General features: G+C 42.4%; 1 protein-coding gene across 1 annotated transcript; it reads right to left on the bottom strand.

The window, feature by feature from the left end:
- Positions 1–2,935: 2,935 nt before the first annotated feature.
- Positions 2,936–10,495, bottom strand: LOC139114302 (tripartite motif-containing protein 2-like). Its single transcript, XM_070675930.1, has 2 exons — positions 10,310–10,495; positions 2,936–7,090 (listed from the first exon to the last, which is right to left on the bottom strand). Exon 2 carries the CDS (start codon positions 7,046–7,048, stop codon positions 4,715–4,717), a length of 2,334 nt encoding a protein of 777 aa, XP_070532031.1. The 5' UTR covers positions 7,049–7,090; positions 10,310–10,495; the 3' UTR covers positions 2,936–4,714.
- Between the last annotated feature and the right edge of the window lie 242 nt (positions 10,496–10,737).

Below are 10,737 nucleotides of genomic sequence, written 5' to 3'. Positions count from 1 at the left end.
AGTTGTCTACTTAAGTGTGATGTGATGAATCCCTCGCCTTGCCACACAAACATATGACTCCGTCGCACGTCATGATGATGTCATCGGAGATATATCGTGGCCCAAGAAGCCTATAAGTTATTGGAAAGAGGTTACTATAATTTGAACTTTTTTCTGTAGGCAATGTTTCACCGAAAAAACGACGGCTCGTCATGTCTGTATTGATTAGGTGTAACATTTGTGAAGAAAATTGCTGTAAGTTCAAATGGAACTGGAATCTTTTACACGTGACGAAATATAAATGAGTATTATGAATCGATTTGTGTCGCTGCTCGGTGCCTTCTTAATATAACGAGTATTTGTGTCAATGTCCGTACGTGTATGTGTCCTTGTGTGAGAATGTAAATATGTTTGTATACCTGCACAAAAAGGTCTTTTTAAGGTAGAACGCGCCTCGGGGACAGATGTTCGGACTCAAATTTCTACAATTCTTTTCTGATCTACCACTTGTGGGGGCTCTTTTTAAAGCTCTTGGAGAAAGAAATACTTTCACCGACTTAGTTTTTCGAAAGTCCAAAATTTTGTTTTTCGCCATAGAGTTAATACAGGGATGGCGGCCACTTTGAATTTCAAATATCAAAAAATGTTGAGTAATTTCATTCGCTAGTTCAAACTTTGCACGGTGACCCATGATTTTTATTGTTGATTTGGTAAGAGAATGGTTGATGGTTTCGTTTTGGAAAGTTTGAGCAAAAATTTAAGTCTTTCGCTTTCGAGGTGCATACTACCTTAACACGTATTGAATTTGTGATCAATCATTTAGTGATGTTCATACTACCTTAACACGTGTGTAAGTGGCCGCGTCCATACAGTTAATTTTGTTGGTTCTTTGCTTCAATTCATATCACTTGTAGGCCTACGCGCCTAGAAATTGCAAGACACACAGCTGGGTAAAACGCGCCATTAGGAAATTTTCAATGTAAAGCCTCATTAGCTGATTCTTTTTGCTTACAAAAACAAAATACGACCAATTTCCAGAGAGATGCTTTGGATTCCCATTATTAATGCCGCCTGTCTATGAAAATGTCACTATTTCAATCTTTGGTGATTGATGGATTCGGGCACTTACGCACACATTTGCGGCGGCCATATTGGAGTTGCAACCTGAAAATTATTTAGTTTACAATATCTAAGGAGCACTTTTGTCGCAAATGTTTGGAAAATTTTCTGTGGTAACACTTAGGTAAGAAAATTGCATTTGATTTCAAACCATCGTAAAATGCAATCGATGTCGCTAATGGGGCTTTAATGAAAAATTCGGAGGGGCTGCAAAATTTCACACTCGAGAAAACATCAACAAATATTTACCGACATTTGAAATTCGAAATGGCTGTCATCCATGAGTGGACTCTCAGGATTTCACTCTGATTTTTCAGGAAAATAAGCCTGTGAATTATATTATTAACTCGATGAGCTTCAAAATGAGCTCCCTGCAAGGTAGCCTAAATATTTATTATATAAGTTTGAAAGAGGAGTTTGTAGCTTGATTTCATTACTAAAGAAACCTTACATTCGAACCTATATATATATATATATATATATATATATATATATATATATATAAAGGATAGCAGAGAGAGAGAGAGAGAGCGAGAGAGACAGAGAGAGAGAGAGAGAGAGAGAGAGAGAGAGAGAGAGCGCTGCAGTCGTTCTTAATCGAAATCTCGGGTTAATTTATTATAATGACGAATGTCGTAAAGTAAAATAAAAACATCACGTGACATGAAAATTACAAATTCTCTTGCTTTTCCATTTAATACTGAAACACATTATGTATTTGCAATTGATTGGCCTAGGAGAAATATTGCCCCTTTATCGGAAAATGTTTTGTGTACAATATATTGATTGCCAGGTGCACCATGTGTAATGGCAGTATTTCACTCCGTATTAGTATGTGACCTGAAGAATGTCTTGACGAATGCTTAGTAAATATAATAATAATAATATTAATAATAATAATAATAATAATAATAATAAAGAAGAAGAAAACAGCACCAGTTTGTTTGCGTTCACGAATGTTCATCTACATCAACCATGCAACTTCTGTTTTACATTTAAAACTTCGTTTCAGCGTAAACAGCAAGAGTACACATGTTATAGTAATAAGTTGCAGGCATGTGATTTTTTCTTCTGCGAGTCTGCACATTTCCTGTTACATTTTGTGTATTCTAACGAACCAAATGACGGATTTGTGACTTCTCCGTTATTGTCCCTGTTAGCCCCACTTGACAAAACGACTTCTCATGTTCAACAAAGTGTTTCTATCGTAAGTTACACAAAATTGGGCGTTGCTAGTGACGTCACGTCGTCAAGAAAAGTATGACGTAAATATGTTAAGTATAATTACATGGTCGATACCACAACACTAAAAAATACAAATTGACTTGATTAAAAGTATTTGGAAACTGATTTGTCCATTTCGAGTTCAAGTTCGATAATTTATACAACCCACAGATGTCTATGAATAATTGATCAAAAATATGAGTGGTTTTAGGCAAAAAGGCGGTGAGAACACTCCCGTATCTCTACTTTGATATCGTATTTCATTATCATACCAGTATATGAACTTTCAGCATTGCTGAAATACTTGCCAACTGCGCATGTCAAACACAGAAAACGTAAAATAAAGTTCTGTCATGGAATGCCCTGCGAAGATCTCCGTATGTACGGCGAATGCCACTCGATATTTTGTTTCTTTTTGCTTGTTGTTTTCTGTGCAGTGCTCTACTTGTTGTCGGACCGTAAAACTAAGTCTTTTCACCGACCATGGTATATAGTCTCCCCCTTGCAAGAATGGGAGAAACAAGCGTTTAAACCTTTCACCCCAGTTCCTGTATACAGGTTCAACTTTACCATAGAAAACAATGGATTTGGGACAAACCATGGTGGTGAAAGGGAGAAACAAGCGTTTAAAGTACCTTTCCGAAACACGGTAGGCAGGTAGATTTCTTGGGAGCGCTTAGCCGGAGCGTGTTCGAATTCATCGTCAATAATGCGTTTGCGCTCTGTTCTGGTCATCACTGGGGTTTTAGTCGGCAGGGTGATTGCATTTTCGCACGTTATCGAGAACACGCTCGATGACGTGGAAATCACAGTTTGGATACTGCATGACGTCATGGCGACGGGGAGAAAGTGACAGCTTTTATATTTTTTTATTCTCGTGGAATTTTCACATGGATTAAGAAAGATTGTGGGCACGTAGAATGTAAAGTCGGGTTACTGGAAACATTTTTTCGCGCATGGACCCACTCACGGTATGAATTCACGATCAGCAATGCCCGTTGAGTCCATGTATAGACTTGGCTTGAAGGCTGAACAAAGCCCATCAAGCCAAAAAGTAGTCCATCCAGTTTGACAGACGAAAATACTACAGGTGTCCACTACCCTGTGAATATTTCTTGCAATTTTCAGGACATGTCCAAATATCTTGTCACCGAGAAGAGCGTACGTAGTGTGCGTGGTAGCAGAGGTTCTCACCATGTGTGCAATGCAAGGGTCTGATCAGGCATAGATGTCGCTTCTACCTACGATTCGAACATGGACGTAAGAAAACGAAGGCACATCATGTGCGGTGCGGCCATCATATTAACTTTATCTGGTAGAATCCTGGTTTTGAATCCACAAAGTGCGGTCATTAGTCATATTGTAGGCAGTAGAAAAGTCCAAGTACTACTTACTGTCTATGGTCATAGTCATACGACGTCCCATTAGTCCTGTTTCATAAGTCAGGTCCATGACATATGTACCAACATCAGTGATTGGTTCATCTGGTAATTTAAGGTCCATTTGCGTTACGCTGATTGGTGGGACCTCATTCGTTAGGTCTCATTACTATGTATTATTCAGTTTACAGCTCCCTGATTGGTTAATTTGTAGGTCCGGTCCTCCAGTGTTCACTGCCTCATTATGCACTGTCCTACGTGCTTGCTGGCTACCGCTGAAGTAATACGTTTTTCGTGATGTTCACGGATCGGCCGAAAGGTACAACGAAAAATGTCCGACAAACCTTCATGCATTAAATTTCCATGTTTTTACCTATCCCTGTCCCTTTATGCATTACAGGCATGCTGGTTCGTTGTTTTCCAATTGTTGGTTACGTACAAAGTTCACGCTTTTAATTTTCATTTTGATTTGACGGGGGCATTGGCCGCATCGACAACAGTGAGGCCTGTGAATGACAAGAGGAAACAATAGAGCTTCAAGGCATTACGTAACAAAAATTACGTAATGGTTTCAGGCGTCAGTAGCTCATTTCAACCAACTAAAGCAGGGAAAAGGACAAAATTTCTCATGGCAATATTTAATTCATGTATAATTCACAGTATCACATAAAATGCCATGAATAGTGAAGGAACTCTCGAACAAGGTCAAATCTAACTAGATATTTTGACAAATACTCGGCATGAGTACCTTTCTTATACTGGGATCGAGCTGCGACTACGTGCAGGCATCATCCAAAAGTACATGGGACATTGCATAATGAGGCAGTGAACACTGGAGGACCTAACCAATCAGGAAGTTGTAAATTGAATAATACATAATAATGAGACCTAACACATGAGGTCCCTCCAATGACTGCTCCGAAACTGGACCTTACAGAAGCGGATTAACCAATCAGAGCATGCAGTACATGTGTGTAGGACGTGTAATGTAGGTCATTTTGAAACAGGACTACTCAGTCTTCCGCCGACTGGAAGACATAGACGGAGTGTCCGACTTTATCCGTGACGTAGGCACGCCACGGTTCGCGGATGTCCACTGCGACCCCGAAGTAATTCTGCCAGCTTTCTCCGAACTCAAACATGTATCGCTTGTTGGCATCAAAGGCGTACACACCGCCGGAGTCGTAGCGCGTGATGTAGACGTTACCTTCCCTGTCGCAGTGTAGTCCACACGGGCTAATGCGCTGGCGTCCTTGGCTGCCGAGCCTTATATACGAACGGTGCAGAAAATAGCCATCCTGGTCAAAAACCTGCAGGCACGACTTACTGCTGTCACTGACAAGGACGTTGGTGGCGTTGTCTACTGCGATGAACCAGGGATCGGCGAGTTGGCCCTCGGAGTTCTCATCACCCGAACCGAAGCTCAGCAGTCTTTGACCACTTTCAGCACAGTAAACTCTAACTAACTGGCTATGGGAGTCTACGACTAAGATCCTTCCTTCGCTGTCGACGACTACACCTCTTGGTTTCCGGAGTGCGGTATCTTCGATTCGTTTGGTCACCTTTCCATGGAGGTTGCAGATCACCACACTGTTGTCCTCACAGTCGCTCACCACCAGATGCTCCTCGTCAAAAAATGCTACATCGAAGGGAGAGAATTTCCCCGGGAGAAAGACATTACGCCGAATTTTCAGTGATCCGGTAAATGTTCTATCACCGTTGAAGAGTTTAACTTCGCCGTTGCGGGTGTCAGCTATCGCTATGTTCCCACTCGGAGAGACTGCTATTCCATGGGGTTCACAGAACTTTACGGACTGAGAAGAGTCGCCCGATCCTAGCTCTGAATTCTCTCTGACTTTGTGTTTCGCGGTGTTACGTTCTCTTGCGCCCGGAATGTAGTAGTCGTGGTCGTTTTCGCCCCGCATTTGGACAGGGGTCTTCGGTGTGCCTGTCCGAGGTGAGCTGAGCTGACGCTCGACAGTGGGTTTCGGCTGTTTCTCGCTGTCGTCCGATTGAATACTCAAGCGATCCTCGCTGTTCACCATTCCTCTGGGAGAGTCCTGTCCAGCTTTCTCGTTGCCATCCTCTGATATGCTATTCTCACCTTGTGAAGATTTGCCCTGTTGGATTTCGCCATCTTTTTGTTCCGTGCCGCCCGTCTTGTTCCCTGTTTGTTCGTCGCCGATGATGATCAAACTGTCTCGTTTCCCATCGGTTGTGTCAGCGATCAAGTTGTTGTTTTCGCTAGTTTCAGCATTATTTCGCAAACTGTCGATCACTTCATTTTGCATCTCTTCCCAAGAACCTTCCAGGCCCTTCGGGATGGGAACTAGGTGATGCTGAATGGATCCCAGCTGCATCTCCGAAACCGAGGCCAAGGCTTCCCTGTTCGGTACAAAATCGGCGCTTTTGATTTCGTCGACGGCAACCTTAAAGTTCGTTTGCAGTAACTGCCGTACTCGTTCATTGCACTGTCGAGCCAGGAAGAAACGAGATGCACTGTCGCCTGGTTGAAACAAACCTTCAGCAAGGTGCGAAAAACCTTCTAGGTCCGCTAGCATCTCGTAACCTCTGTCCAATTTTCTCGAAACGACAGAAATACTGTCATCAAAATAGCCATTGACTTCGTCCAATAACTGTTGCCCGGCATTCCACACTGCTTTGAGGTAGCTGTCGACATGGTTTCGAATATCGTCGGAAACCTTCTCCTTTTTGTCTATTAAGTCATGTTTGGTGTTTCTCAAAAACTCCAGATTACCATCCATCTCAGCGGCCCTCGTTCCAGCTTCATCGAGAACTTGGCTGTCGGATTGCACCATGGCGTCCAAACCCGTCCACAGATCTATACAGTCGTGGTACTGGTGGACAGCGCCCTCAATCGTGCAGTCGGAACACACAGGAATTCGACAGACGTTGCACACCAGCTCGACCCTTTTCTCCGGATGAGCTGGGCAAGGTATTGGATTTTTACTTTCCCGTTTGTAATCGTCGATGGATTTGATATCATGAATCTTTGTTGTAAATCGCTTGTGCTGCCTCTTGCATCGATCACACAAGAAATAACCACAGCTGGCACAATAGTGGACCGCCGGGGTCTGACAATCTTGGCACAGACGCAAAACTTGCGTCGCCAGGGATTTCCCGCCCCTCTTCACTAAATGTTCGATGAAGTGTGCGTTCGGCAGCCCCTTTGCGGCACCGTCAGGGAGATCGAATTCTTTGTCGCAAATTACGCATTCCAGATTGTCGGCGACACAGACTCTACAGGCCAGGTGAAAACAGGGCAGTATGACGGGTCTCTGAAACTGTCTCTCACACATTGGGCACTGCAGTAGTTGTTGCAACATCTCGTTGGTTGGACGACATGTTGATTGTCGAATTTTTCCTCTCTGCGATAAAAACAAGAAATATTGATGTCAATTAGTTAAACACGTTAGGGAATGGACTAAGCCCTATTTGTTATTAAAGTCATGGTTCTGTTGACAAAACTACACCCTGTTTACATAGTTAGAAATATGTCAAAATATGAGATAATCGTCAACATAGGAAGTGCAATTCACTAAAATTCTTCAATAATTATGGCAATGCCACTAAGTTTGGTATGAGTGCTACTGAACACGGCAATTGGCATTTTAATGTGATCTTTGCATAAGACGTCATTTCACATGAAGAGCCGATGTACCTGTCGGAATCGTTGTATATAGAGGAAGCAATTTACAAGAAATGTGTGAAAAGGATGGCGGGAAACTGGCTATTTAATTTATCCACGCTCGAAAACTCGAAAATGTTAATAGCAGAGGTGCGACTGTTGTTAGGTAAAGAATGCAAGACCACTGTGGTCGTGGGCGTAGAAATCTAGAGTGTATACTATGTCTTCACGCTAGTAATACCAACTTTTCTCACAATAATATGAAACCAAAATGCTAGGGATAAAGAAAAGGGGACAAAAATACGATAAAATGTATGTGATGCATGAATAATTCTTCTTCGTGCACTATTAACAAGCTAGAAAGCACACTCCCTATATATACGTCATCAGTTCTGACGTCATCCCGTCTTGTTGCACATGCGGATTGAATCCTAAAGACTATGCATGCAATAACCCTTACAGAGTATCTCATCGCATTACATTAGCCGGGTAGTGTACGATGAACAGACACCGAGAGTATACTGACGACCTGGTCTACAAGGTAGACCCGTATTTTGCCCATCACAAGAGGGCATGTCGGCACATTTCATCCATTGCCTTAGAATTTTACCAGCACAATTTTATTCATTTTCGTCGAATGTCTGTTACAGCACGGCCTTGCATGAGTGATTTACATTTGTACAGGAATGACGCGCGTGAATTTCTCTCCTGACAATTGTCCATCTTCCCAAACAAAACTACAATACATTGTGAGGTACCACCGTGGACAGAACAAAGAGTTACGTCATGTTGCGTACAGACTCAAATCTCGGATGCAAAATGTTCAGGACAGCTTGAGGATTCTAGCCTTCGAGTATTTCAATCGCCGAACGATCAACGTTATTGCCGTCAAGATTTGCCTTTTAAGGGTAACAGACGTCACTACCAACCTGCCAGGCTTGATAGTTTCACCTCGTTCTTCAACAAGCGGACGGAACCGACATGCACGAAAAAAATATTCTACAAAGGAGAAATTTCAGTCTTAGGTATCGATTAACCAAGCATTACACACGTTAGTGTTGAATAGTGGATGCAACAATATACCCTAAAAATCTTTTCCGGAATGACTTTAATACCGACAATGTTTACATGACAATTTTTGTTTTGTTCCGAAACGGGAAATAGCCGGCGATTTCCGCCGGCCGGCAAACTTTTAGCAAGATTATAATTATGCATTATGCGGGAATTTTTTAAAGAGATTATGGTGTGACTTTGGACGGATGTCATTTATTTTCGGTTTTTAATAAACACAAATTTATGTTTCTATTTTATCTCCCTAAACTTATGTCGAAATACAAAATGTTAGTCATGCAAACGCTATGTGATGTGTACAATATAATGCAGTATTCTCGTTGACTAGAATTCGCTTTGCAACGACAGGCATTGCACAAGCTGTCCTGACAAATGGAACAGCAGGCATTTCGGTACGGTTTGTGGAGTAGAACAAGAACCAGTGTTTTACAGACAGGAAGACATCGTGAAAAGCACATGAAAATGTACAGCTAATCAGATTTCACGATCTCAGCGATATTCATAAAAAGATAATCTCGTCTCCGTAAAAAACAAAATAAAATTTTAAGAACGCGAGTCGCTTGCACTGTTGTAATTATATATTCATCCTCCTAAATCGCCTGTCAATCCAGTTCACTCCAACCCATGATGCCACATGATGCTTGTTCTTTCTAGTGAAACCATGCTTTATAGATCAGGCAAAACAAAGCAGATGATTTGGAGTGTATCCGTTTATACCCCACCAAAAAAACCCGGCTGTAGCTGATTTTAAAAGATACAATGCATTTTCAGTCAATTTTAATTATAATTCATCCTATACACATGAAGGACATCCATCAGTTGGCACAGTAGCACAGCCGGCCTAAAATACGGTTAAGCTTATTCTCTCACCGACTGCCGGGAAGTACCTGCGACAGTTGTTCATCTGACCAGCGGTTAACATTCCATCGACCATGCTTCGACACACCTTATGGATCTGAAATATTTCACGCGTTACTCTTTCCACAGTTTCTCTGGATAGAGAAACTGAGCTCTTTCGCACTAATTTATTGTCAAAACCCGTGGAGATGTGCGATAGGGCCTGGCTCTCGCGCACACTATTGTTTATGGGGACGTTTATGGTTAGCATATGTAATCTGGCATGGCCGCCTCATCAAATGGTGAGATCGTGTTCCCGCGACTGCAAAAGCACTACGGGTATTTTCGTTATCACAAACAGAGTGTCTGCTCAATGTAAACGAAGTGTAGCTGACGCGGTGCTGCTGTGGCATGACATTTTGATAATTCCAAGCAAGGGCGGGGTAGTATACAAACAAACTCGTTACTTCGCGCGATCCGAACGCCCCTACGAACGCATCTCGCTAGCTGCGTTCGGATCGCCTCACTACTCGAAGCGAAGCACGAAACCACGCTCAACATGTGTTTTGGTGTAGAATTTCGGCGAGAATGTCGAGACTGTTTATAGAGTGAATAAAAATGCCAACAACCACATGCTTCTGTGACCGCTATGTTAGTACAGAGTCAAGTAAGCGTGTACTGCAAGTAGCTGAATGGTATGGTAGATTCATTGGCTAGGCAATGAATCAGACACACACGAACCAACCCTACTGCTTGTAAACTTTACTACGGTAAAACGCGCTCGATAAACACATTAGTCATAGACAGACAGTGTAAATGCGTGTCGAATAACGAATAGCCTTTGTGGGCAAACACGAAAGTGTATGCATCTTTCTACGTTACGTGTAAGCATACAAGGACAATAACACTTTCACGTGAACAATAAGTTCAGTTACAGAGGCTGGAGCAACACCCACTCCAAGTCTGATCAATAATGGGAGACTTCATCGGTATGCCTGGCCTCTTCGTTGATAAAGCCTAAATAGGCACAGGAAGAAATCAAGTCACATACCTGGAACTGTAAATCTGGTCGCCTATTCGCGCCTTTCAGGTCGGGCTTTTCCCCTTATTGTTAACCGATCAGTGACAAAAGACGGCAGTTCGTGGTGTTACTGGATCGCCAAACGTTACGCAGCACAATTCAATGGGGGTTAATCGGCGTGTGTCGGGAGGTCAATTCCTGTTCCCGTGACCTTTGTGCAACATTATTTGTTCTAAAACTTGCATTCCTGGGGCCGGTCTGCTGAACTGTAGAGGGCGCAGGATCACGATCTCGTCAGCTTATTTAGGTTTTATGGTTTGTGACCCACAATCCATGAAGTGGATCAATTAAGTACGCCTACGCTGTATGCAAACGTTCAAGCAATTATGGGAGAGAAATAATATATGACAACATAAAGAACTGAGGTAAAACTAATTAGAATCTAGTGAGAGAAGCAA

The sequence above is a fragment of the Ptychodera flava genome, chromosome 16 (assembly GCF_041260155.1).
Source record: "Ptychodera flava strain L36383 chromosome 16, AS_Pfla_20210202, whole genome shotgun sequence".
Lineage (NCBI taxonomy): Eukaryota > Metazoa > Hemichordata > Enteropneusta > Ptychoderidae > Ptychodera > Ptychodera flava.
The sequence above is the reverse complement of the archived record's forward strand: the minus strand, read 5'-3'. Positions and strand labels throughout refer to the sequence as shown.